The sequence below is a fragment of the Enhydra lutris genome, unplaced genomic scaffold (assembly GCF_002288905.1).
Source record: "Enhydra lutris kenyoni isolate GAN:26980312 unplaced genomic scaffold, ASM228890v2 scaffoldscaffold14, whole genome shotgun sequence".
In the NCBI taxonomy this organism is placed as follows: Eukaryota; Metazoa; Chordata; class Mammalia; order Carnivora; family Mustelidae; genus Enhydra; species Enhydra lutris.
Window position 1 is genome coordinate 9,892,691 of NW_019154098.1, and position 27,854 is coordinate 9,920,544.

Below are 27,854 nucleotides of genomic sequence, written 5' to 3' on the forward strand. Positions count from 1 at the left end.
CCTATTGTACTCCTCCAATCATGCTAAATAATCTGGTATCAACAAAGGTGTTTTTAAGATTAAATCCTTTTTAAGTTTTAAAATATTTTTTCTGCCCTGCATTAGATGTGGAATTTATCTTCAGGTGATCCTGATGGGGTTAAATTGACCTTGGCCCGTAGTGTAGGTCAAGAGTTGGAAAACTTTCTCTTAAAGGGCCCGATAGTGAGTATTTTAGGCTTGTGGGCCAGACAGCCTCTCCTGCACTCCTTCACTACAGAAGCAACCACACACATAAAAACAAATAACTGTAGCTATGGCATAAAAAAAATTATTTACAAAAAAAGGCAGCTGGCTGGGTTTGGCCCGAGGGCCGTAGTTTGCTAACTCCTGGTTTAAATGGTCAAAACCGCATCTACTATGTTACGCACGTGCGGATCTATAGGTGGTGTGGAAAGGATATAGACAGATACAGATACAGATTTGTGTGTGGTTATTTATTTATGATATCCTTGCCTCATTTCAAGGACATGGAAGTTTTTGAAGACAAAGTGGTTTTTTTTCCCTCTATCTATTATTAATGTCAGTTTTTCAACTCATCTCGGTGAGCCTAAGAGGAGAAAGGTGGGTAAGAAAGCGGCACCTGCTGAATGCCTGATGTTTGCCTGAATTCTAGGTGTTTCACATGATGTGATTCTCTTCTAACCCCCATGCCCATCCCATGAGGCAGATTTAGAGTCTCTTTATCCTGCAGTTAATGGGAATCGGTGAAAATCTACTTAAAGAAAATCTGCTGGAAATGGAACCAAACCTCATACCAAACAGCGAAGAAAATATCTTGTTAGTACTTTATCACAAAAAATATAATTAAAATACAAAAAAGTGTTTATTGTATCTCACAATTAACAAAATAGAAGTTATAATTTCAACTATGTTCTAATTTTTAGAATGAATAAAGACTGAATCGAGTGTTAATTTGAGGGTATATTTTCCATGCCCCAATGATACAATACAATATGACTTCACATTTTATCTCCTCAACATTTGGGGGGAAGGATTGTATGAGATTTTTCATCCTTTGAAGTATCGATTTGACTTTCATTGTTGGAGTAGGATTGTCACTTGTTAATGGCTTTGCCATATTTAGAACATCTCTCCATCATCATGTCCATCAACTTCATGAAATCTTGCATTTTTTGTAAGTTTTGCCTTTTCACTGTGCAAACGGTTCACATTGTACTGCTGGATGCGATACCTGATGGGGAGGCAGGGATGGACCCACACAGCCATGCACACCCAGGATATAGGCTGTTGTGAAATCATCAAGGATGTTTGCATGGAGACTTCATTACAGAAATGGGTTTTGGTTATGGGGAGTTTTGCTGCCCTGTGCAATCTCTCTTAACCCTAGAGACTGGGATAAAGGATAAGATAACAAAAAACCCTTGCATTGTCACTCCAGCATTATAGTTGAGAAACTGAGGCTCTGAAAAACAAACCTATCCAAAGTCATCTAGTTTATGGGTGGTGAGCCAAGATTCAGATCCTGCCTCACCATTATTCCTGCATTACAAACTACCACAAAATTTAGCAGCTTAACACAACACACATGTATCATCTCAGTTTCCGTGAGGCGGGAGCCAAGCATGGCTTACCTGAGACTTCTGCTTGGAGTTTCTCACAAAGACCACATGATGAAATTGTCAGTCAGCTCTGAGGTCCCATGTGAAGGTCTGACTGGTGAAGGATCCTGTTCCAAGCCCCTTTCTGTGGGAACTGGGAGAATTCAGCTCCTTGGGGGCTGTTGGATTGAGGGCCTCCATTCTTCTCTGGCCAATGGCTGAAGGCCACCTTCACTTCCACATGGGCCTTTCCTCCATGTCAGCTTGTGTCATCAAAGCCAGCAAGAGACAGAATCTACCAGCAAGATAGTAGTCACTGTGATTCAAAGAGGCTGTTGGACTGACTCATAGAGAATAAGGAAATCTCGGGGCGCCTGGGTGGCTCAGTGGGTTAAGCTGCTGCCTTCGGCTCAGGTCATGATCTCAGGGTCCTGGGATCTCAGGGTCAAGTCCCGCATCGGGCTCTCTGCTCAGCAGGGAGCCTGCTTCCCTCTCTCTCTCTGCCTGCCTCTCTGTCTACTTGTGATCTCTCTCTGTCGAATAAATAAATAAAAATCTAAAAAAAAAAGAGAGAATAAGGAAATCTCTGCACACAGTGGGTGCTTTACCTTTGGGGAATTTCGGTTGAGGGTCAGTAGGATTCTGATGTAGTCTGAGGGATTGTATATTCTGCCCAAGGGCAAGAACCAAGAATGCTGACTGAGGATCAAGTCTTACGGTGGCATCAGAAATACCTGCTCTGTTGCGCTTGTCCTCCCATGGCTGAACTGCGAGCCAGCAGCCCCTTCTTGGTCTCTGGCTGGCTGTGCCCGGTCTGTTCCCACAGCATCTCCCTGCAGGCCCCATGGCCACTCCCAGTGCTGCCCCTACTCCTGTTGTGACCCTAGCACCTGAGCCTGGAGGCTTGGTTCCTCCTCTGTAAAATGGGGTGCAAATATAATGATGACAGAAACCCCACCTCACAGGAGCACAAGAGAAAATGATGCACAAATGATTAGATAAATTGTAGTTTTCACCCTGTTTGTCCCACCTCAAGGGAAGCTCGGGGGTAATCCTTGCTGTTAGGCCCTCATTCCCAGCAGGTTAAGCTTTGTTCCTATAAGGGAGTCCAGGGCTGGCTGAGAAGAAGGTGCGGGAATCCCAGGTGCTGCTGTGCAGAGCTGTGGCCCAGCAGAGATAGGGTGTCAATGGCTTGGAACTTACACTTGAGACTCCAAGTACAGCTGCAAAGCAACCTCCCCTCTTACCCTCCATGACCCTGGCAGGGGAGGGTGATAAGATTCAGAGGGTACAGGTAGGAGGTGGTGTGTGATTTAAGGGCATGTCTGAGACCCTTGACCCCGACTAGCCTCGTTCGCCAAGACAGCCAGGATCCCGCAGACTGGAGGACAGCTTTTGGTTCTCCCCCAGACTTACTTCCTGTCCTGGATAAACTGAGACATGGCAGTCAACTCTAGCTAAGCCTCAAATACATATCCAACCCCTTGGTCTCTTGGAGGTTTTCAGTCTTGTACTCTGAAAGCATGTGGTGAACACTCAGATCATAACCTCTGTAATGATCTGTCCTGTGTTTCCTGCACTGCACTAGGAGGTCCTTGGAAATGAGGGCTAGGTTTTATTCATGTTTGTATCCTTAAAACCAGTGCTATGCCTGGGACACGATTGATAATAAATCAGAATAAAATAATAGCTAGCAGGTTGTGAGGGCACTCTTCTAGGCACCTGACACAGATTATATCATTGAATAATGGAGGATGTGTGCACTTTTATTAAGTTCGTTTTCTAGATAAGGAAGCCAAGACACCAAGAGTTTGTGTAACTTGCCCAAGATGACACAGCATAGGAGAAGGAAGGGGATTCTAATCTAGGGCTTATTTCCAGAGCCTATGAATGAATAAAATGAAGTCTTGACAGACCTAGATTTGGATTTGCAGAATCATCTAGGAGCCCGTTCCCCAAGGCCTGCGGGGGAACCAGTCAGTGATGAGTGTGTGAATGGGAAAGCACCAGCTTCATTTGCATGATCCTGTGTGGTTGACCAAACCACTCCCCATCCATTGTCTCCTGTGGTCCTCACAACAGCCATGATCTCCAGGTGGAACCATTATTCCCATTCTATGAATGTGATCACTGAGATTCCCAAGGTCAATGAGCTATTCAAGCCCACATAGAAAGTACTCCCTTTGAGCCTGTGTCTCTGGACTCCACAGTCCTGTGGTCTTTTTAACTGACAACACAATTATCCAGATGGAAATGAATCCTTCTGATGAATTTCTCCATCTCTGAAATGGGAGTTCATGTCTATCTGAGGCGGGGGGTAGGGGGTAGTTGTAAGGATGACCTGATAGATGTAGAGTGACAAGGGGTAGGCGCTCACTAATGGGTGAGGTGGGAGTTGATGTTACCACCCCCACTGTCACCACTACCACCATTATCATCACCAGAGAAGACCTGAGATTCGGGGTAGCATATTCTAAGCATGGGTTTGGAGCCATAAATTGAAGTAAAATGGCCAAATATAGGAAGGAGCGTAAAATCTGGCATAGATCCCTAGGTAAGGTTGGGAATATAGATTCAGTTCTGCAGATCAGAAGGCTTACTGATCAGAAGACGTGATCAGGACCACCAAGAGTCAGAGCCAGGACTCGCATCCTCAGCCAAGACCAGGAGCAGATGTTTCCAAACCTTACCTTGTGGGTCTTACCGTGATGGCATGAGATAGTTTTCTCTTTGGTCAAACTGTGAGTTCATGACGGCAGATCCAGCATATTCATCATGGAATTCCAGCTCTCTTTCCCCCATGCCTGCCATATAAATATTGAAGAAATGAATGAGTGAGTGAGTGAATGAATGCACCAGCATGACCCCACTTACATAAGCAAGCCCACAGCACGTGGGCTGGAACCCAGCAGGGTGGAGAGCCAGATCACACAGAACAGAAGAACCTGGAGTATGTGGTACCAAGCCTCACCCATGGGCCCGAGGGAGCCTGGTGCTAAGCATTTCACCAGAGACTTTCCACCAGGAAGGAGGGAGAGCCATTTCTCTTTGCTGATATCCTGAAGCATGCACACACACGAACATACACACACTACAAGCTCTCCCTCCCCCCATCCTCCCGCCAACTGAATTTATGTAGATAATCATCTTAAAGGACTGTTTGCAGTTTGCTCCTGCCTGAGACAGGGGCATGAACCAGAAGACACTTCTGTGACTTTTCCAGGTGCTGCAGGCTGCATCCTTCTCTATGGCGGGTCCTGTTCTTTCTAGTATGAAGACCACTTTGTAATTTCAAAAACAATTCTGAAGGGCCCCAGATGAAAGAGGTCATTTCCTTTATTAACTGGGGACTGTAAAAAGAATAATACTAAGCCATGGAGACAGAGGTTTTTGCTGAATTTAACGATCTTTCAAACGAACTTGTCATTTGTTTGTACTGAGACTGTTTCGCATGTTTGAAAACCATTGTTCTATATGTGCGGGACGCACCATTCATTCATTTATATTCCTGTTGCTTTACCAAAGCTTGTGGGAACTTTTGGTCTGGAAGATGTCTGTAGCCCCCAGCTGAGTCCACTAATCAGCTGTTAAAGCAAAAGTGTGCACATTGCTTACCTTTCCTCGGGTCTGTTTTCTTTAGCTGGAATAATAATCCCTACCTGCCTCATCGGTTTGTGGGGCGGTTACGTGGGATAATGGGTCAAGCACCTGCCAGTGTCTCAGGGAAGTTGTTGCTTCACCATGGTTGATGCCGTCCTCTGGAGCTAGTCGGTACTAGGTGCTTCCTCCTTCCTCCCCTCCAGGTTCCTCATTGTCCTGGGATGCTTGATTCTGGCCGTGCTGACCACATTCAGGGAGTACGAGACCGTTTCGGGAGACTGGCTGCTGTTACTGGTGAGATTTTGCACCTCCCCCCACAGTGTGCTTCCAGGATCGATGCCTCTGGTTGGACTTCAGTTGAGCAGTTGAGAACAAGGAGGCTGCCCTTGGGCACAACTGGTTTTGGCTTCCGGGCCAAGCCCAGCCCCAGGAGAAACCAATGCCTGGGTCAGTTGGGCAGGTCTGCATGGGCGCGGTGGAAGGGAATGGTATTTTTTATTCTAGACTAAGGACAAAAGGGCACCAACAAGGTCAAAGCGAAAACCCTTACGTTAGTTATATGATAAAGGCAGCTTCCCAGTCCTCTGAAAGTTAACACAGAGTCATGCTCTGTTCTGAAACCTGCCTCTGCTTTTTCTCCCTAAACCCTGAGGATTTCTGACTCCCTTCAAGGCCAAGTACCAAATCCTATTTGTACATTAAAACTCGTCCTCACTCCTGAGGCCTCTGCCTGGTTTATCTCTCTGTTCACCCATCTACACAGGGAAGGGATGCCAGCCCCCGATTAGGGTCTACAAAATAGCAGGATCTTCACCTTGCACTGAGCATGCTGTCTGTGATGCCAGATGCAGGGGGTTCCTTCTGAAGTCAGGTGATTTCAATTCATACAGTCTCACGTTAAGACCTGAGCAGGTGAATCCCGAGAAGCTATCTAGCTCCAGGAACTAGGTTTCAGGGATTATCATGGAGCAGCAACTCTCCAAGGGTCCCAGGAGGTCACCAAAGAGGGGGACAAAGGTGTCTGTGTCTGACCAACAAGAAAAGAGAGGCAGGAGGGAAGGAAGAGATGCAAGGTCCAGGGAGACAGCACAGCGTGGTGCTCTGAGCCTGATTATCAGCCTGGGAGTCCCTCTTCACCACGTCCTAGTCTGGAGAGACTTGTGTAACTACTCCTTGCCTTGGTTTCTCAAAACATAGAATGAGAATAATATTATAAAACACTTGAGGTGGTGCCTGGCCCAGGAGCCATGCTTAGTAAATGTTGACCATAAGTAGCAATAGCCAGGGCCAGGCACTGGGTAGGACTAGCAGACTGTGTTTCATTGGTCTTTCTCTTTTCCATTTAACTCACTTAGAGACTTTGACTTTTCATACATGAAAACAGAATTTTAAGAAATGATCCATTGGAACCGAAACAGAAAAAAACAAAGAATCCCTTTGCAAAGCTGATGTTAGGGACAGTTAGCACATCCACACGGACACTGCAGCTGTCCAAAACTGCATGGAGGTGATAAAGTGTTCTCCTTCCCACTCCGCCACCAAAACAGCAACAGAAATCCCGCTCTTCAAAACCTCAGAGCAGAAATCACTAGTCCCAGACAACTGGGTCTTGGTTGATCCGTGTCTCTCCATATGTTCTTAATGCAGGAAACATTTGCTATTTTCATCTTTGGAGCCGAGTTTGCTTTGAGGATCTGGGCTGCCGGGTGTTGCTGCCGCTACAAAGGCTGGCGGGGGAGGCTGAAGTTTGCCAGGAAGCCCCTGTGTATGCTCGGTAGGTAAGCCCTGACCCGAGTCAGGGGGTGCCCCCGTCCCCCTGCTTCTGGTGCACCATTTCCCCGAGAAGATTTTCAGCAGCTTCTGTCCTTCTGGGAAACCATGTGTTGTAATGGAAACCTGCGCAGCCTCTGACCCTCCCTCAATGAGGAGGAGCTGCTCCAGTGTTCCAGACGCAGAATTCCTTCTTCCGTGGCTTGCCCTCCTCATGGCTTTACAGGGCCATGATCCTTGATGAGAGTGGTGGGGGGCACTCCTGGCATTTGGGCTGTGAAGGCACCACTTATTATAGGATGCTGAGCACCCCCAGTCCCTAGACTGGTAGCCTCCGGCATCGTGACAACCAAAATTGCCTGTACACTCCCAAGACTGGTGGTTGTGGGTGTGGGAGGAGTGACACCACTGCTGGTTGAGAATTGGGTCTATGGACCCACATTGTGCCCATTTTACCGAGGAGAACACCGAGGCTCGTGGTGCTGAGTCATTTTCTAGTCACACGGGTAGGAAGCAGCAGATTCCACCCTAACACCAAGGTCTGGAAGAATCTAGCACCTGTACCCTCCCTCCCTACCATGTTGCTGGGTCTTGACCCTGAAGCTGCTTTGGGAAGACATCACCGACACCTTTGCCTCTGGGTGCAGGCATTTGATAGTAGAGAAGGTGGACCCTTTTACTTACCCCTGTTGGTGCAGCATGAAGGCATGTTTCCATCTGAAGATCCCACTAAAATCGGAGAGTGGCAGTGACAGGGAGGAGTTGGAACCTCAAATTCCTCGTGATGGTTAAAGTTACAGGATCACAGGACCTTGAAAGACCCTCCAAAGGTACTTAGTCCAACATGCCGTCCCGTCTGATGCTCCCATCCTCTTCACAGCAGCAAGTGGTCATCTGCTTGCATACCTCCAATCCCAGGGCGCTCACTACGTCCCCCATATTTATTCCATCTGCAGTATTCTGACTCTCTTCAGATACTTGAGTTCAGTAATTCTGTTCCTCCTCTCCACTGTGGCAGTGGAAAAGTGCGCTTAGTGGCTTCAGCTGTACCTCGTACCGTGTTCTCAGCATCGTCCTCCCTCTTCTCCAAGCATGCTCACTTGCCTTTTAAAAAGTGACCCCCCAGGACTGAACATGGCCCTTTGGGCATGGATGGCCAGCCCTCCATGCTTCCTGCTCCAGAAAGAGAGCAGGAGCCCTCCCCTGTCCTAAGGGCCACACTTCTCTCTGGGCAGCCGGGGGGCCTGACTTACTTGCAGGTTGCCTGGCACAGTGACTGTACCCCCTGACTGCTGTTTGAACCCCCTCTTCCTTCTTCTCATCTGCTGCTGAGGCTGGACCCCCGAGGGTTTTATGTATCACACAACGTTTAATGCAAAGAGAGTCTATGTGGGCGTGGGTGTGCATAGACGTGCATACAGTTTTGGAGGACTTTGTAGTTAATGATTTTTTTTTCATGTTTTTCAACCTTCTCCCTTTCTTGTCCTCCTTCCCTGTCTGCTCCTATCTCAGTCCATTCTGGCAACTCTAACAATGCCACAACTGCCACCTTATGAACCAGACAAATGTATTTCTCACGGTTCCAGAGGCCGGAAGTCCAAGATCAGCGTGCCAGGCTCTGGTCGAGTCCCTCTTCTGGGTCACGGACTGCCCACTTCTTGATCTCCTTGCTGTGGCCTCAGGAAAATGTCATCAGGGACCTGATCCCTTTTGTGAGGGCTCCACCCTCATGACCTCACCGCCCCCCACAAGCCCTGCCTCCTAAGCCCGTCCCACTGGGGGCCAGGATCTCAGCAGCTGAATTGGGAGGACACAAACATTCAACCCATAGCATCCCCAGTTTGCCTTCCCTTCTTCTGCCTTCCTTTAGAGTCTTTTGCAAGGTGTTAAGTGGACTTCATTTTCTCCTTTGGAGAGTCCTATCCAGTGCTGACCAGAAGTCCTGTGCATGTGTTGAGGGGGAGTGGGGGAAGTGACTTTGTACCCAAATTCAGAGGTTCTCACCCAGTTTGAGAACATCCTAGTATTGTATGGAGCCTGAACCCTTCCAGGAAAAGAGCATTGCCCATGGAACAGTCTCTACTGTTCCAAAAGGGGCTGATTTGACTGAGCTCCCTGTCACGTTCCATTGCCAGCCTCCCCTGGAGACCCGAGACCAGCCCTCAGCATCACCATCCTGGCCGCCTTCCTTTCTGGGATGCCTGTGTTTTCTGTTTTCCTCCTCTCAACTTCTCCCATAACATGGCCCTTATGAGAAATACTGCTTTTCTCTGTGTGTTTGACTTGAGGGTGGTCACCCGCCAGGGAATATCATGGCCTTCATATCTGAGGCAGCTCCAGACCCTGCCATCTTGGGTGTGAGTCGGTCCATCTGGGACAGAATCTCCCATTCTCTCCGAGCATTATAGACTCAACTCACATTTGCCCTACATCCAGGTTTTGTTTTCTCTTCCTTTCTGCAAACATTATAAGTGGATAACTTTGCACAGATCAGCTGAGAGGCCTGGCCAAGGATACAGACATGTTGGTATCCAGACGTTTGACACTGAGCTTTTCCCCAAAATTAGGCACATCTGGGGGATACCTTGAAATGGCAGAGATACTGAGGTGTGAATTGAGGGACCTATTCCAAGCTGGAAGACCAATACAGCAGAGGTTTGGAGGTCCGGGAGAGACCTCCTAAACAGTCCTATGGCCAAAGTCTTTGGGGAAATGCTGTACTTTGTGTGTGTAATTGAAAGCCACAGAGCATATTAGGATATTGAAGGTTCCTAGAAATCCTACAGTAGCAAAAGGTGCTTAATCATTTCCCCCCAGATTTACTTGGTTGTGGGGTCCCTTTTACCTGATGACCCTCTGCAGTGTGGTGGGGAGATGGTTGGTATGGGTGTTGGGGGCCACTAGAGGGAATAGGAAGGGACCAGCAGATATGCCTCTGTCCTTGGCTATTGGCTTCAGGAGCCAGCTTGGAAGGAGAGGAAGAAGAGGACGGACATGAGCAGGAGTACTACAGCACGCACAAGAAGGCAGACCGGGGTTCCAGTCCCCTCATCCCCTCCGCTTCTCTGTTTTCAGTCGCAGCTGTGAGGGCAAGCCACATGTTTTACTGCAGTCTACCCTAGGGCCTTTCCTGAAGCCAAGAGAGACCACCAGGCCGTGCAGCTCAAAAGTGTGGGGACATCACCTACCCCTGGGGTGACCCTCCACCAGCAGGGGACGGAAGCCAACGGACAGAGGTCCCAGATCCCATCTTCCAGAGTGACCATCCTGGGAAGCAGCTTATAACTCCCTTTTCCTTGCCTCTCTCCTTCCCTGTCTCCCTCTCCCCTCTCTGGTGCCTCCTGAGATGGTCTCCCGGCGAATCACCCAAGGCCACGGCCCTGATTTGGTGCTGCTTTTAGGGGAAACGTTCCTTCAACCATGTCTGAGCTTCAGGCTTTCCCTGCATGGCTATGGCATATTCCTGTCCCCTCTGGGCGTGAGAGTGACCCTGCAACCCTGGGGGACCTTGGGGACTCGCTTCCCTGGGACAGAGAGTGAGTGCTGGAGCCTGGCAGGCCCTCATTCAGGGTCCACTCAGCGATATCCATCCGGCCCTGTAGCCATGGGAAGGCGCACACGCTCAGGTTCTGTTTCCTCATCTGTTGCGGGAGAATAATCCCGCGGAGCACGTGTGACTGGTGTCACGATTTCACACCGTCCGCTTGGCACGTGTGCGTCCACGGGCAGCCAGCCCCTGTGACGGCTCCACCACACTTGCCTGACCTTCTCGTCCTCTCCCCGGCCACCCTCTGTCCTCCTTCCCAGACATCTTCGTGCTGATCGCCTCTGTGCCGGTGGTTGCTGTGGGAAACCAGGGCAATGTGCTGGCCACGTCCCTGCGCAGCCTGCGTTTCCTGCAGATCCTGCGTATGCTGCGGATGGACCGCCGGGGTGGCACATGGAAACTCCTGGGCTCGGCCATCTGCGCCCACAGCAAAGTAAGTGCCACCCAGGAGCATCTCCCCCCGCTGGGCCCTTCAGGGCATCCCCCGCCCTCACAGCATCCCCAGAGGGTGGTCGCTTTGCCACCACTGGTGACTGGATGGGGAGGAGGAGGAGGAGAAAGAGCAGGGGCACCAGCAGGGGGGCCGCAGCTGGCACAGCAGGCAGATCTGGGTTCAAGTCCCGGGCTCCACCGAGTGCCTACGACCATGGCCAAGTCACTCCACTCTCCTTGAGCCTTGGTTTCCTGATTTCTAAACTAGGGAGAACAATGGCTCTGCCTCCAGGGAGGTGAGGGGGTCAAATGAGCCAACCTCTGGCGGCTCAGGATGGGAGGGGAAGCTTCAGGACTGGTCCAGACTAGTGGGAGTCCAAACTCCATTGGTGTGACTCTGGGGATTTTCTGACTCTGAATTTAGAAAATGAGGATCATAATGTGCTCACTTCCTAGAGTGAAAAGACTTAGAACATGCTCTATTTTTATGAGCTGCCTTAACAGTTAAAATGAGGATCCTTCTGGCTGTCCGCACAAGAAGAGGTACATATGAGTGCCTGGTAAACGGTAGGTGCTCTTTAATGGTAGTGTTCATTATTCCAGATATGCTTTTCTTCACAAACAATACAAATAAATACCTAAATAAAGTGAAATACACTTGGAGTCCTTCATCTCACGATGCTGCTCGTTTGACCCATCTGTGCTGCCTCTGACCCCAGATTCGGCGAGGTCAGCGCTTTCTTTCACGAGTTCTCCACCTGACGGTCCACTCTTAATCAGAGGACATGCTAGTGACACCTAACCTTTTATGGGTTTTTTTATGTTTTTTTAAATTTTTTTTTAAGATCTTATTCATTTGACAGAGAGAGATCACAAGTAGGCAGAGCAGCAGGCAGAGAGAGAGGAGGAAGCAGGCTCCCCACTGAGCAGAGAGCCCGATGCAGGGCTTGATCCCAGGACCGGGACCCTGAGATCATGACCCGAGCCGAAAGCAGAGGCTTAACCCACCGAGCCACCCAGGTGCCCCGACACCTAGCCTTTTATCCACGAAGCTGAGCTGATGCACAGCTCCCGTAGAAGTCAGGGCGAAAATGGCTCGTTTTGATTCTCATCCTGGGTTCCCTCCGATCGGAGTAGAAAACAGTTGCCGATCCACCAGGTAATTCCTGGGAACAGATACATCCACACCACCACCAGACTCTACCTCAGAGGTCAGGTGGGCAGAACTTCCGGACAAAATGGTATCTCTATGGTAGGAGACCAAAGGCAGAAAAAGAAACTGCTGGTCAAGCTCCATCTGCCATTCCTCCCTCTCAGACGACCCCCTTCTTAGCCTGGTGCAGTTCCTGAGCTGCACAGAGGCCGCCCAGCCTGCCTTCCCTCCCAGGGCCGGCGTTGTGTTGAGGAGGTGAGCACACGCCTGGGTTGGAGTCCTGCTTCCACATTTATTAACTACAAGAGCTTAGCCCAGTTCCTCCTCCAAGCCTGGTGAACCGGCACTTAGCACTTGACGTCTTCATCCATTTGTTCCAAACTTCTGGACTCTGGACCATGTTCCATGATTGACTTCTCTGGGAGCCAACGATGCTGAGTGGGAGGCCCGAGGTTGCACAGGGTTACAGTTTCAAAGTTAGGATAAGGCCAGGCTGTGCTACCAGAACAAAGAAGCCCCAAAGGCTCTGCAACTTGGTGCAAAAAAAGGTGGATGTCTTCTCACTCACATGGCGGATGTGAGCTAGGTGGCCCTCATCTGTCCTGAAAATGAGGACTGAGTCACAGAGTTAGCAGAAAAGGGGCTGGGAGCACCATGCAGAATGGATTTAAGGAACAGGCAGGAAGTTGCTGCCAACTTTCCTCCACATTGGCTCCACCCTAACCCCCTAGCACCCCAGCCCTCCAGCACCCCAGCCCCCAGCACCCCAGCTCTGGTCTGACTTCAGGGCAGCTCAGGTGTGTACAGGAGTCTGTGGGTATCAGGAATCAGCCATGGGCTCTGCCACAGAGCTACTGGCATAAATTGTGTAAAGTCAGAATTACCTCGAATAGCCTTTTAAATGACTGCAAAGCACAGAAATGGGACACATTTTCACTCCTCGTCAATGACCATTATGCTACTTCTTAATAATCCAACACAACCAGGCTTTCAGTGCGGTCATGAACAGACAACAGTTTCCGAAGCTCAGCACCAGATGCAACTTTTGACTCGCGTTCAGGTGCCAGAGGGTATGAAAAACATAGGCATGCTAGAGCCGCACTCAACAGGGCAAGAGGCTGGTGCCCTGATGGCCCCAGGGGAAGGACTTACCATTTCACCTTTGTCTTCTCCAAGCCTGGGCAGGGCAAACACTCGCTGAAGGGGGTGACCCGCAGGGGTCCTTGCGCCATCTGAACCAACCTCTCTGGGCTGTAAAGTGAATTCACGCAGATGTGAGTTTTGTTGTGGGGGAAGTCAGACCTGAGCAGCAGGCATAGGAAGTGTTAGAGATTCAGAGAAAGCCTACTCAGGAAACAGCGAACGCGTGAAGAACTAGAGCTGACCTCAATATCGGGACGCAAGGGAAAACTTTTGAAATGGAGGTTGCCGCTTCCAGCCGGCGACGGGAGAAGAATTAGGCACAAACAAATCAGCTGCAAGAGCTTGGGAGCAGGGGACAACAGATGAAAAGACTGCTGCCACGAGTAACTCCACAGTCTTACTTTTATTGGATAGAAACAAAAGCCAACAGAAGGACGGATGAAAGTCAAACGTCAGTCACCTGTCTTGCGGACAAGCAAGGAGGAGGACAAAGTTTATAGTTAACCAAGCACATTCAAAGGACTCATCTAACTAACAACGGGTGCTTCTGGGAAGAGAAAGGAGCGGTAACGGAAAAGGGAAGCAGGCGGTTTTCGTTCCACCCTGAGCTGACCGGACGTTCCCGGGGGCTCGGCTTCTGCGAAGCAGGTGGCGTTCTGCCCTGGGCAGGCCGAGCATTCCCGGCTGCCCGGCTTCTGTGAAGGGGCGGCCTTCTGCCCTGCAGTGAGCATCCCCAGCTGCCCAGCTTCCCGGTCGTATATCGTCCTTCTCCCCAAAGACCTGTTGCCAGTATATGTATTTCTTAAGGCCATATCTAAATGTGCTTGGCAACCAGTAAAATCCTCCAGGGGTTACAGTTTAAGTAACAAATTGTTCCGAGGGGCAGCAGCAGGAGGTGACTCCGGTCTCAAGATGACGCTGCTCTTCAGTTGGGCCCATGGGAAAAGGCAGTGCAGGGACAGCGGCCAATGTGAGCAAAGGCACAGAGGGAGGCAGGAATCAAGCCCGAGATCCTACGGACCCAGAAGGCCAGCTGCCTGGCCGCCGATGGTCAGACAGAGGAAGTACACTGATACGAACAACTTTATTCCCTGGGATGATTTAGCAAGAGCGTCGGTCCTCATCTCCAGACTGTGCTCGCCAATCACCTTGACTTTCTTCTGCCCAGGCTACCATGCTGAACTTTGAAATTGGAGCAGAATGAGAGAAATAGAGTCTTAGGGATTGTTTGGGTCAAGGTGTTTGAAAACCTTGGTGATTTGCGGATCTTTGCCATATCCCTGCACCATCCTTACTATTCCTTAGCATTGTTCTCTAAGTCAACTCGCTTTGTGCACTTACTCACACGTCCTAATCTGTTGTGTGATAATATCCACGAAATAAAAGATTTTATGCTCATTTTAATTTATACTGGTTTTTAGTATTGTTTAAATCAGGATGTGACTCTTTAACATAAAAACTACCTGCCTTCCTTCCATCAGGAGTACACAGGTCATTTTTAAGAACTGCGATCCACTCCCTTCATTTTGAAAATAAAGAAACTAAAGCTGGGAGGGGGCTAATTTGCCCAGGGTCGAGGCAATCAGTGGCAGGGCTGGGTTAGCTCTGCCTCGCTAGGTCCCCCTGCTGTCGGTTTTCCAGTAGTGCTGAGCTTTATCCTGGATCTGCTCAGCCCTGCATGGAATCAAGTACCCCCGGTCCTGTGCCTCAACTAGGAGGCAGATGCCCATTTTGCCTGCCTTCCTGTCTCCCTGTGAAGCCTCTTGAGCTGTGATGTCAAGGTCACCTGAAGACAGAAATCTTCCTCTCCTCTTTGATTATTGATGTTATTGATGGAAATAAGGACTGTATTATTATCAAAAAGACAAGAAGCAACTAGTGTTGGCAAGGATATGGAGAAAAGGAAGCTTCGTGCTCTGCTGGTGGGAATGTAAATTGGTGCAGCCATTGTGGAAAACTGTATGGAGTTTCCTCAAAAAATTGAAACCAAAATAAAATAAAATAAATAAAAAATCGAAACCAGAAATGCCATATGATCTAATAATTCCACTACTGGGTATTTATGCAAAGAAAACAAAAACTCTGATTCAAAAAGATACATGCACCCCTAAGTTTATTGCAGCATTATTTACAGTAGCCAAGATATGGAGACCAACTAAATGCCTACCAGTAGATAAATGGATAAGGAAAATGTGGTGTACATACACAGAGGAATATTACACAGCCATTAAAGGAGGAGATCCTGCCATTTGTGAGAACATGGATGGGCACAGAGGATATCAGGCTAACTGAAATCAGACAGAAAGACAAATACCATATGATTTCCCTCATAAGTGGAACGTAAAAACAACAACAACCATCACATGAATAAACAAACAAAAAGCAGAAACAGACCGAGAAATACCGAGAACAAGCCAATGCTTGCCAAAGGGAAGGGGATGGAGAATTGGACAAAATGGGTAAAGGGGAGTGGGAGATACAGGCTTCCAGTTGTAGAATGAATACATTATGGAAATAGAAGACACAGCAGAAAGAATACGGTCTGTGCTGTGGCACTGTATGGGGACAATGGGAGCTATACTTGTGGTGAGCACAGGAACATGTATAAACTTGTTGAATCCCTGAAACTCATGTAATTCTCATAAGTTTCTATTCTCAAATTTAAAAAAAGAAAAGGAAGGAGGAAAGGCTCAGAGGTAAGGCTCAGGGAAGGTAAGTAACTTGCCCACAGTTGCGGAGCCAGTAAAACGGGCCCCCAGCTCTGGTGTGTCTGCCTCCAGCGTCCATCCAGAGACTTCCCAGTGACCACTTCCCTTGTCCACTGCTTGCTCTCCCAGGAGCTCATCACCGCCTGGTACATTGGGTTCCTGACGCTCATCCTTTCTTCATTTCTTGTCTACCTGGTTGAGAAAGATGTGCCAGAGGTTGATGCCCAAGGAGAAGAGATGAAGGAGGAATTTGAGACCTATGCAGATGCCCTTTGGTGGGGCCTGGTGAGTCACCGTCTTGGATGTCCCCCATAGGGACTGACAGAGAGAGGTAGAGGGCATGGCGTGGGAGAGCTCAGGTGGGCAGGTGCATATGCAGGCACAGGCCAGAGCTCCCTCTGCAGGGAATGCACTGGAATGAGCTCTACCTTAGTGCTTACAAGAAGTCGGGGCTAGGAATGGTCTGGGCCATCATCACTTGGAGCCCTTACTTCATTAGTGGTGGGTTGTTATCAGCTAAGCCATGCATGTGCAGACAGACACAGTAGCAGAAGCATACACTTGCACTCAGACCTTCAAACACACCTGGAAATCCACAGCTCATACCCACAGGGACACATGGTACTAAAGCTAGCATTTTTTTTTTTTTTTTGAAAGAGAGAGAGCATGAGTGGAGAGGGGCAGAGGGAGAAGGAGAGACAGAATCCTTTTTTTTTTTCCTTCAAGATTTTATTTATTTATTTATTTGATGGAGAGCTAGAGAAAGAGGGCAGGACGGCAAGTCAGAGGGAGAGGGAGAAGCAGGCTCTCTGCTGAGTAGGGAGCCCGACGTGGGGCTTGATCCGAGGACCTTGGAATCATGACCTGAGCCAAAAGCAGATGCTTTGCTGACTGAGCCACACAGGCACCATGGAGAGACGGAATCCTTAAGCAGACTCCCTGCTGAGCACAGAGCCAGATAGGAGGCTCCATCTCACCACCCTCAGATCATGACCTGAGCTGAAATCAAAAGTCGGATGCATAACCGACTGAGCCTCCCAGGTGCCCAAAGCCAGCATTTTTTGGAAGGCTTACTTTGCTCCGGAGCATTGCTCTAAATGCCTTATTAACATATTTTAAAGTCAAACAACTCCTATTTAAGTAAGTAATTAATCCAAGAAAGATCTCTGAGCCAGTTAATGGTTGACCTGGGATCTGAACTCAGGCAGCTGGGCTCCAGGGAGCACACACAAGACTGATCTGCCGTCCTGTCCTGTGCATTCATGTGCACACAGTAACCTACAGTTGTAAACACACCAAGGACTAAACAACACGCATCAGACAGTCACACGCCCCGATGTGAGACATACACACATGCACACAACATATATAAGTGCACTCACGCATCCGCATGCATACACTGGGAAAGAGCGATACACAAAATCACACGTGTGTGGATATGCCCAGAACGCACATGCACATGTTTGCAATGATGCAAACATTTGTTGGCTGATCGGCTCTAGGTAGGAAAGCCTTCACTTAGAAACAGGCATGGTTGCAAGGCGCCCATGTAATTACTGGGCACTTGGTACCTTTCCTCCCGTAGGAAACACACCCCCAAGCAGTATGAAAGGCTTACAGGTAGAGCTTGGCTGATGCGTCCCTGACTTCCCTTGCCCTGCAAAGGCCCACGTCTGACCTCTTCTCTCTTCAGATCACACTGGCCACCATTGGCTACGGAGACAAGACACCCAAAACATGGGAAGGCCGCCTGATTGCGGCCACCTTCTCCTTAATCGGTGTCTCCTTTTTCGCCCTTCCAGCAGTAAGTACTTCAGCCTTCTCCCTAGTGTGATTGGTGGGACCCGTCCCCAGCCCCTGGCCCCAGCTGCCCCTTTCAGATTGTCCTACAGGTTGGGCTCCTCCAAATCCCAGTCTCAAGGCTGCTTTCTTTAAACGGACTTAGCTGACCCCTCCTCTGGGCATAACTCTCTAAAGGCACTTCTGACCCCGTGCTGCATCCCCCTCACCCCCCCACCCCCAGACTGTGAGCTCCCTGGGAGCTGGGATTATGTCGCCCACCCACGTCTCCCCAACACCTTGCATATGGCAGGTCCTTCGTCTACAGGTGCTCCCTTCCCTTGTCCTGCTGTTTCATTTACTGGCTTATGTCAAAAAAATGCACATCCCTCAAGAGTGAGTATCTGACCCATGATAGAATAACCCCCCCACAGCCTAGTGCCCATAAGTATAATGCAACAGTCACGGAAAACACTTATTAGACTTACTGTGTGCTGGACTCAGGCCAAATGCTTTACCTGCATCATCTCATTTAACTTCATTTAATGGCAACATGTGGAGTTTGGGGAGTTTTTGTCACTGTAGTCCAGATGAGAAAACAGGTTCAGTTAGGTCAGTTAGGTTTCCATGGTTGCAACGTTATTGGGTTGTGGACTCAGGCTCTTAATCATGAAGCTGGAAGGAACCTTCTTACGGAGCAAGCCTGCTTCTACCCCCTTCATCTCCCAGAGCTAGCCTCAGTGATATCCTTCCTCCACGGTTGCCTACCTTGTCTGTGTTTCCTAAGCTCGCTGACCTTGGGCATGTGACCTTTGTGAATCTCAGTGTCTTCATCTGGAACGAGTCAGGGGCTGTGGGGGGTATGGCATGGTCTCGAAGCTTTCTCCCAACTTGAAAAGGGAGTGCTTCTATCCACGTGCACATCTGACCTGGAAATCAAAACAGGTGACGATTCTGGGAAATTCCAGTAAAAGTCTTAAGTGACCAGCAGCTAAAATACTTTTTACCTCCCATTAGCATTTACCTGGCATCTGTTCTGTGTCATACATCTTAACAAACGGCTCCAATACATCATTTCACTTTTTGCTTAATGAAATTCTGAGGGAGGTAGTGTTAGCCCAGTTCCCTGTGGAGGAGTTGAGATGGAGTAGATAAGAGGCTTGCCCAGGCTCTCCCCTCTGGAAAGTGACAGAGTCAGGAACTGAAGCCAGGCCTTCCTAACATCAAGGCTCCACGTGACCCAGCCATCTACTCCCTAGAAGAGCAGAAAAGAGCCTTTGTGGCCCTGGGAGTGGGCGTGGGGCACCCAGAGAGGCCAGCAGGGCTGACCGGGGCCTGACTTCTCCCTGTAGGGCATCCTGGGGTCAGGACTGGCACTCAAGGTACAGGAGCAGCACCGGCAGAAGCACTTTGAGAAAAGAAGGAAGCCGGCCGCTGAACTCATCCAGGTCTGTCTGCCTGGGGAGGTACGGGGTTGGGACCAAGCTCCTGTGCATCTGCATTTGTCGGGGTGGGGGGTGGGGGGCGGGGGGGGTACTTGCACGGCGGGGGGCCTGCCTGGGGCTAGGCATGGGACCCGGCATGGGATCCAGGACCGTGCTCACTTGCAGACAGCTGTGGGTGTTCCTGTGGTGATCTTTGACCTGTCCTCATGGTATGAGCGTGACCATCCCAATGCTCCTCCATCCAGATTCTAAGTGAGAAGGAGACACAGGACTCCAACAGGGACCTAACACGCCATCAGCTGTTTTACGAACAGTGTTGGAGTGGAGAATTTAGCTTGCCCTAAGTCCATATGAGGCTTCTCCCCCTTCCACTTCCCACCTCCATCCTGACCTAAGGACACACAAGGAAGAGCCAGGCTAGAGTCCAGGTGCTTAGCCAATCGGCTACAAGGAGACGTGGCCCCTCACATATGCCAAGGACGGAGAATCCATAAGTCAAGAGAGAAGGAGACACCTTATATGTGCTCAATTTTGGACAGTTGGCCCCTTCGTCCTGCCCAGTAGACAATCATGCACCAGTAGGTGTTGGACGCCCAACAGCTCCATCACTCCCACACTGTGGGCTGGAAGTGGGGAGAATGTTGAGAGCTGGGGAGAAAGGCAGAAGTGTTCCTGTTCATGGTTTTGTGGGTACAGAGAAGAGGAGGGTGGGGTACCCTGACTACAGCTGCATGGGACCCAAGGTATATGTGACCACCCACCATGAAATTGCATCCAGTGTCCTGAGGGTCTCTGTGGGTCTGTGGGTCTGACACTGGATGGTACATGATATTCTCTTATATAATCTAGTGTGATGGCCAGACCACATCCCTAAGGGTCTGGTCCATTATCCCCCAGGCCCCAGACCATCACAGTAGCCCTGAAGTTTTAGTACATTAGAATCGAAACTTCGTCTCCGGGGTCATCTATTGCAACTGATGTGGCACAAAAGACAGTGTTTATCCCCCTAGCTGTTTAAGAAGTCTCAGGGAAACTTGCAGCAAGAGTCACCCCTGCTCCTTCTGGGGATTTTATACCCAGCACCCTCTTCTCCTTCCACTGCATTGCTCCGTACCCCCGCCCCATGGTATAAGTCAGGGCTCCAAAATGATGGATGGAAGAAGGATTCCTTCTACAGGATCTACGTGCCAGGAAACTTGCCTTCTCTGCCTATCACCTCAATGCATATTTAAGCTCTTAGAGGAGTCAGGGGCTCCTCTAAGGGAGGAGGGGCTGTGGGATTCCGTGGGAGTTGAGTGATGCAGGGTGATCTGGTGACCCCAGCCCCTCTTCTCTCCCCCCAGGCTGCCTGGAGGTATTATGCTACCAACCCCAACAGGATTGATCTTGTGGCTACATGGAGGTTCTATGAATCAGTCGTCTCTTTTCCGTTCTTCAGGCAAGTGGTGACCTGTCTGAATGCTCTGGGGGTGACTGGCCGTCCCTCCTGTGGGTCTGTTTGTGCCTGTGGTTTCACAGTTTCTTGGAGAATGGGGCATGGTTCCTGGTGTATGCCGCCTATTAGAATCACTGGGAGCTTAAATAATCCCAAAGCCCAGGCCACACCCTCAGTTAATTAAGTCAGAACCCCCGAGAGTGGGGGCCAGGCATCTATATCATTTGAAGCTCTCCAGGTGACCCCACCAGAGATTGCCAGCTAGACAGTGTAGAGTGGCTGACAAGAGAGGGTCTGATCATTGTTTGAGCAGGGCCAGTGTCTGAGGAAATGGGGAGTGGGCCTCACGAGCAGTCCTGGATGCTCCCCCTGTGAGGCTATGGCCTGTACCCACGGCACGGGTTTTTCCGGATACTGGGAACAGGCAGGCTCAAGAGGCAGTGGGAGGAATCCTCCAATGACCCAGAGATGTTGTTTTGTGTTCTTAGAGGTGGGAGATTAATTTAAAGGTCTCAAGGGCACCTGGGTGGCTCAGTTAAGCATCTGACTCTTGATTTCAGCTCAGGTCTTGATCCCAGGGTCCTGGGCTCGAGTCCCACATTGGGCTCCATGCTCATCGGTGAGTCTGCTTCTCTCTCTGTCCCTCTCCCATCTTGTGCTCTCTCTCTCTCAAATAAATAAATTAAATATAATTAATTAATTAATTAATTAATTGCCTCAGGAAAAAAAAATAGAAACCTCTGCCCACGGCCAACCCCTGTGACAAGGAAGAGGGAAGTTCATACTCCCTGGATATCCAGTACATCCGAGGGAGCCAAGTTCATACTTTGTTCACTCCTCAAAGGCGTCCTACAAGGAAGGCCAGAGGCTCTCAGATGCTAAGGTGCATTAAATTAGCCGGGTGCTTTGGAAGTGTGGGTCGTAAACCGCCTTCAGCCACTTCAAGGGTGCAGGCTGAGTAAAGCCTCTTGGACAGATGCCCTGTCTGACAGGGTGATACAGGCTGAGAGGTCGGGTCACCAGACTCCTCTCACAGCGGGGCGAGCTGGGGTCCAGAAACTTCAGACATTCTGGCCAATGTCTGCCATATCAAGAGGCCCCCAAAGTCTGTGGCTGTTTTACTACTTGGGCTGTTAAGACAAACCAAGCCTCACGCCTCTCTGGGTGTTTGTTTGTTTGTTTTTTTCATTTATTATTTTATTTTGTTATGTTAGTCACCATACAGTATGTTGTTAGTTTTTGATGTAGTGGTCCACGATTCCTTGTTTGTGTGTAACACCCAATGCTGCATGCAATACATTCTGTTTGTTTTTAGATTTTATTTATTTATTTGAGAGAGAGAGTGAGAGAGAGAGAGAGAGAGAGAGCATGTAGGAGCAGGGGCAGAGGGAGAGGGAGAAGCAGGCTCCCCGCTGAGCAGAGTGCCTCTCTTGGGACTCGATCCGAGGACCTTGAGATCATGACCTGAGCCAAAGGCAGATGCTTAACCAACTGAGTCACCCAGGCACCCCCTCTCTAGGTTTTAGATCCTGCGATCCTGAGCTGGGATTTACAGTGTGTGGATGAAATGAGGAACCGCCCTACCTCTTGGGTTGGGAGGAAGAGTAGAGGGACACTCAGCCTCACACCTGGAGCTGGGCCCGGCTCTGAAGCATGTTTCTTCCACACCCCTTTGGTTTCATGGACCCAACACTAGCCAAGTGGCCCCTGCATCCCCAGCCCATGCTCCCACTTACTTATCATGGGACCTACGCCCAGTCCCTTCACCCCTATCACCAGATTGTGACACAGATTTAAGGAGAGTCAAGAGATCTGGGTTCCACTGGCTCATTTCCCTGCACTAAACCTTCGAGGAGATGACTGAGATAGAGAGAATAAAATCCACAACCTGACCATGGACGACAGAGCCCTGAGAGCTCGAGCTTACCTCTCCCATCTCACTCCTGCAGAGCTGCTAGTGGCAGGTGCTGCTTCTTACTCAGGGCATCCCATCCACCAATCACAGGTGGCAGATGAAGGAATCTGACCTTGGTCCCGAGCCGGAGTATGACATAATAGGATCCGTGTTTCAGGACGATGACAGGAAGGGTTTGGAGATGGATGGGAAAGGTTCAAGATTCTAAGCAGGGAGATCAGCTAGCAAAGGCCTGCAGCATTCAGGGTGAGAGCAAGCCAGGGTGTAGACCAAGGTAGAAACTTGAGAAGGGCGATGCGGCGAGTGAATAAGCAAGGAGGAGGGATATCAGGGAGTTATGACTGGCAGAGGACTTAGGGAGAGAGAAGAATCAAGGCTTCTGCGAATGAGTGATGGAGTTTGGGTTTATAGACCGTGTCTTCTCACCAGCAGTTAGATTCACTGCCTCAGAAGACGGTCTCTTTGGTTCACTTCCATTCTAAAGTTCCATTTGTGTCATCATCATTTCTGGTTGGAGATGACATCTGTCTTCTTTTGGGTCTCAAGAGTCTTTGAAAGGGAAGGGGGCCTCCCTTGAAGAGGACAGAATGACCTTGGACTCAGAGGCAAGAACAGGTGCAACCCCTCTGAGTGCAGAACCAAAATTATTTCCATTTGCTATGCAGCCCAAGGTCTTGGCCAAAGGCCCATTCTTTTGGGGTGATTTATTATAAGTAAGGCATTGTCCTGGCTGTCAGGGACTTGGAGGAATACATTGTACTGCAGACAGCTGCTGTGATATGGGAATGGCTTTTAAACTGAGAATCAATCTCTTTCTTTCCTTCTTTCTTTCTCTTTCTTTCTTTCTTTCTTTCTTTCTTTCTTTCTTCATTTCTTTCTTTCTTCCTTCCTTTCTTTCTTTCTTTCTTTCTTTCTTTCTTTCTTTCTTTCTTTCTTTCTTTTTTCCTTTCTTCCTTTTTTCCTTTCTTCCTTTCTTCAAGGACAAAAATATCAAGTCACTAGACAGGTTCACTTAACAACCATTCTGAAACAACACAGTCCCTTGGGAAAAGAATGTCCCTGAATTCCAACCCACTCGATATGTTTCATGGCAAAGCTGTCCTCACCTGCCGCCTATAGGTTTTTTGTCTTTTGTTTATGCTTTTCTAAAAAAAATTAATAATTATGTTTTTCTAAAAATAAAATTAATAAAATTTATTAATTAATAAAAATTAGTAAAATAAGAACTTTATTATGTTTCACTTACTCTAAAAAGTACTTTTGAAAGTGAACAATTCAGTGTTTTTTAGTATATTCACACAATAGTGCCTTGAACACCACTATCTAGTTCCAGAACATTTTATTGCCCCAGAAAGAAACATTGTCCCCATTAGAAGTTATTCTTGGCTCCCCCTTTTCTCCAACCCCTGCAACCTCGAATCTATCTTCTGTCTCTATTCTATCTATTCTGGACTTTTCATATAAAAATGAAATCCTACAATATGTGGTCATTTAGTCATGGTTTCGTTTCCTTAGCATGTGTTTTAGGTTTCATCTGGTTGTCCTGTGTATCAGAACTTGATTCCTTTTAATGATTGAGTAATATTCTATTACAGAGCCCCATTTTGTTTATCCATTCAGCAGGTGATACACATCTGGGGGGTTTCCACTTTTTGGGCTATTATGCTGATGTCCACATTGTGTGGATGCAAGTTTTCGATTTTCTTGGGTTTATACCTAGGGGTAGAATGGGTAACTCTGTTTAGCTTTTTGAGGAAGTGCCAGACTGGTTTTCCATGGTGGTGGCATATCTGACATTCCTCCCAAAGACTTTGCAGGATGAAGGTGCATAGCCCATCCTGAGGAAGGGTGCCATATCAGGGTTTCCAGCTCAGTGCAGTCCTTCGTGAATTCTCAAGGATATATATGTTTAGGGCTAATGGTGATGGATGATAGTGATGGATATCTTTTTTTTTTTCTTTTGTTACTACTTAAAATTATAAACTCAGTGTTTCTGAACTGTAAAGAAATTCAGAGAGTTTTAAGTCCAAACTCAGCTTAATAGAAGAAGGAACTGAAGTGTCCTGGAGTTCAGAAACTTTCTCACGACCACACATCATGTTGGGGATGGTTGAGACCCAGCCCATATCTTCTGACTTCTTGACCAGTGAAGATTGTGTACACTTAGGACAAAGAGGCATTGGGAGTCTGAGAAGGTACAGGGAGAACCTTAGGGGTTGATAGATCGTATGTTCTTATGTGCAAACACCTGTGAATGCAGACATTTAAGACCACCTGTTGCTTTCTATCAACAGGGAATGTGCATGCCACTTGGTTTCTTTTTTTTCTTTTTTTTTTTTTTTAAATGAAAGAACACATTTTTATTTTATTTATTTTTTTTTAAGATTTTATTTAATTATTTGTCAGAGAGAGAGAGGGAGAGAGAGCAAGCACAGTTTCCTTTCTTCCTTTTTTCCTTTCTTCCTTTCTTCAAGGACAAAAATATCAAGTCACTAGACAGGTTCACTTAACAACCATTCTGAAACAACACAGTCCCTTGGGAAAAGAATGTCCCTGAATTCCAACCCACTCGATATGTTTCATGGCAAAGCTGTCCTCACCTGCCGCCTATAGGTTTTTTGTCTTTTGTTTATGCTTTTCTAAAAAAAATTAATAATTATGTTTTTCTAAAAATAAAATTAATAAAATTTATTAATTAATAAAAATTAGTAAAATAAGAACTTTATTATGTTTCACTTACTCTAAAAAGTACTTTTGAAAGTGAACAATTCAGTGTTTTTTAGTATATTCACACAATAGTGCCTTGAACACCACTATCTAGTTCCAGAACATTTTATTGCCCCAGAAAGAAACATTGTCCCCATTAGAAGTTATTCTTGGCTCCCCCTTTTCTCCAACCCCTGCAACCTCGAATCTATCTTCTGTCTCTATTCTATCTATTCTGGACTTTTCATATAAAAATGAAATCCTACAATATGTGGTCATTTAGTCATGGTTTCGTTTCCTTAGCATGTGTTTTAGGTTTCATCTGGTTGTCCTGTGTATCAGAACTTGATTCCTTTTAATGATTGAGTAATATTCTATTACAGAGCCCCATTTTGTTTATCCATTCAGCAGGTGATACACATCTGGGGGGTTTCCACTTTTTGGGCTATTATGCTGATGTCCACATTGTGTGGATGCAAGTTTTCGATTTTCTTGGGTTTATACCTAGGGGTAGAATGGGTAACTCTGTTTAGCTTTTTGAGGAAGTGCCAGACTGGTTTTCCATGGTGGTGGCATATCTGACATTCCTCCCAAAGACTTTGCAGGATGAAGGTGCATAGCCCATCCTGAGGAAGGGTGCCATATCAGGGTTTCCAGCTCAGTGCAGTCCTTCGTGAATTCTCAAGGATATATATGTTTAGGGCTAATGGTGATGGATGATAGTGATGGATATCTTTTTTTTTTTCTTTTGTTACTACTTAAAATTATAAACTCAGTGTTTCTGAACTGTAAAGAAATTCAGAGAGTTTTAAGTCCAAACTCAGCTTAATAGAAGAAGGAACTGAAGTGTCCTGGAGTTCAGAAACTTTCTCACGACCACACATCATGTTGGGGATGGTTGAGACCCAGCCCATATCTTCTGACTTCTTGACCAGTGAAGATTGTGTACACTTAGGACAAAGAGGCATTGGGAGTCTGAGAAGGTACAGGGAGAACCTTAGGGGTTGATAGATCGTATGTTCTTATGTGCAAACACCTGTGAATGCAGACATTTAAGACCACCTGTTGCTTTCTATCAACAGGGAATGTGCATGCCACTTGGTTTCTTTTTTTTCTTTTTTTTTTTTTTTAAATGAAAGAACACATTTTTATTTTATTTATTTTTTTTTAAGATTTTATTTAATTATTTGTCAGAGAGAGAGAGGGAGAGAGAGCAAGCACAGGCAGACAGAATGGCAGGCAGAGGCAGAGGGAGAAGCAGGCTCCCTGATGAGCAAGGAGCCCGATGTGGGACTCGATCCCAGGATGCTGGGATCATGACCTGAGCCGAAGGCAGCCGCTTAACCAACTGAGCCACCCAGGCGTCCCGCCACTTGGTTTCTTAAATGTTGTGGTAGAATTATCTAAGGCACATCTGTATTGTTTGATATGGTACCACTAGCCATTTGTGGCTTTTGAGTGTCTGACTGTTACTAGTGCCACTGAGGAATTACATTTTAGATTTTATTTAATTTTAAATTAGTCATATGTGACTACTGGCTACCATATTGGACAAACATTAGATATTAGAACTAAAATGGAGGCAAGACTTAGGCCCAAGAGATAGAAGTTACTTGACTAAGAAGACCCAGTTTATTTTTTGTTTAACCAGAACTTGCTCCTTCTCTGACAAGCATCAAGATAGTTGGAGGGTTCTGCAATAGAGAAGGGGACATATGTAGCTATCCTTCCTCATGGCCAAGTAACATGGATCTGCTTTCGTAGATGCTCATTTCATCTTTCGAATGCTCTGGAAGAGAAGAAGGGGTAACATCATTTTCATAATCCAGATATTATTAGTGAGGAATCAGAGCATCAGTGAGATTAATTAGCTTGCCTAATGTCACCCCTGTAGTAAGTGGTGGAACAAAGGTGAGAACCCAGGTCTTATGCTAAAGCCCATTGTAACTTAGGGAACAAAAAGTTTTGGGGGAAGAAAACTGGGTAAAATTAAGATGAGGGAAGGGTTACTAGGATAATCATACCCATTTCAGAAGATTCTTGTCATGAAGGTCAAACTGAACACAATGCATGGAAGCTCCTGTCACAGTACCTGGCCCAGAGCAGGTGTTCAGTCTCTGCTGTCTGGGCTGGAAGGAAGTATTGGTGTTCTAGCAAGAAAGAAAGACACTAAGCACCCAAATATAGTCATGGGAAACCACAGTCAGTGAGTAACAACAGGGCTAAAACACTCTGTCTGGAATGTCGTTAAAATCTTTTATTTATTTATCCCATTCATTCATCAAGTGTTTACTAAACCTCTCTTATGTGCAAGGCACTGTGGACATAACAACGAACAGAAAGGGGTCAGCTCTGCTGATCTTGTGACAACGTTGATGGAGACACAGACAGGGAAGTGCCTACTGGATGTTTATCCCTTGGAGTTTGTTGGAGCTTTGCCTGGAGCAATCTCAGTGGAGCGATGGGCATAGAAACCAGCTTGCAAGGACCAGAGAGTGACGTGGAAATGAGCACATGGAGACAGCAAGTGCAGTTGCCAGCTGGAGTGAAATGTGGGGCCAGGGCTCTTGCCTTGACTGAAAGAGTCTAGTGGAGAGGGATGGATGTGAATAGAGTGCAG

The 27,854-nt window shown here is 47.8% G+C and overlaps 1 protein-coding gene across 1 annotated transcript in view; it reads left to right on the forward strand.

Annotated features, from left to right (window-relative positions):
* LOC111146660 (potassium voltage-gated channel subfamily Q member 3) overlaps positions 1–27,854 on the forward strand; it is a 291,159-nt gene that overhangs the window by 231,731 nt on the left and 31,574 nt on the right. The window contains exons 2-8 of the mRNA XM_022502304.1: positions 5,405–5,495; positions 6,849–6,975; positions 10,779–10,951; positions 16,084–16,239; positions 17,648–17,758; positions 19,086–19,181; positions 20,522–20,616. Coding sequence (XP_022358012.1) covers positions 5,405–5,495; positions 6,849–6,975; positions 10,779–10,951; positions 16,084–16,239; positions 17,648–17,758; positions 19,086–19,181; positions 20,522–20,616 — 849 coding nt within the window. The remainder of the gene's footprint in view (positions 1–5,404; positions 5,496–6,848; positions 6,976–10,778; positions 10,952–16,083; positions 16,240–17,647; positions 17,759–19,085; positions 19,182–20,521; positions 20,617–27,854) is intronic.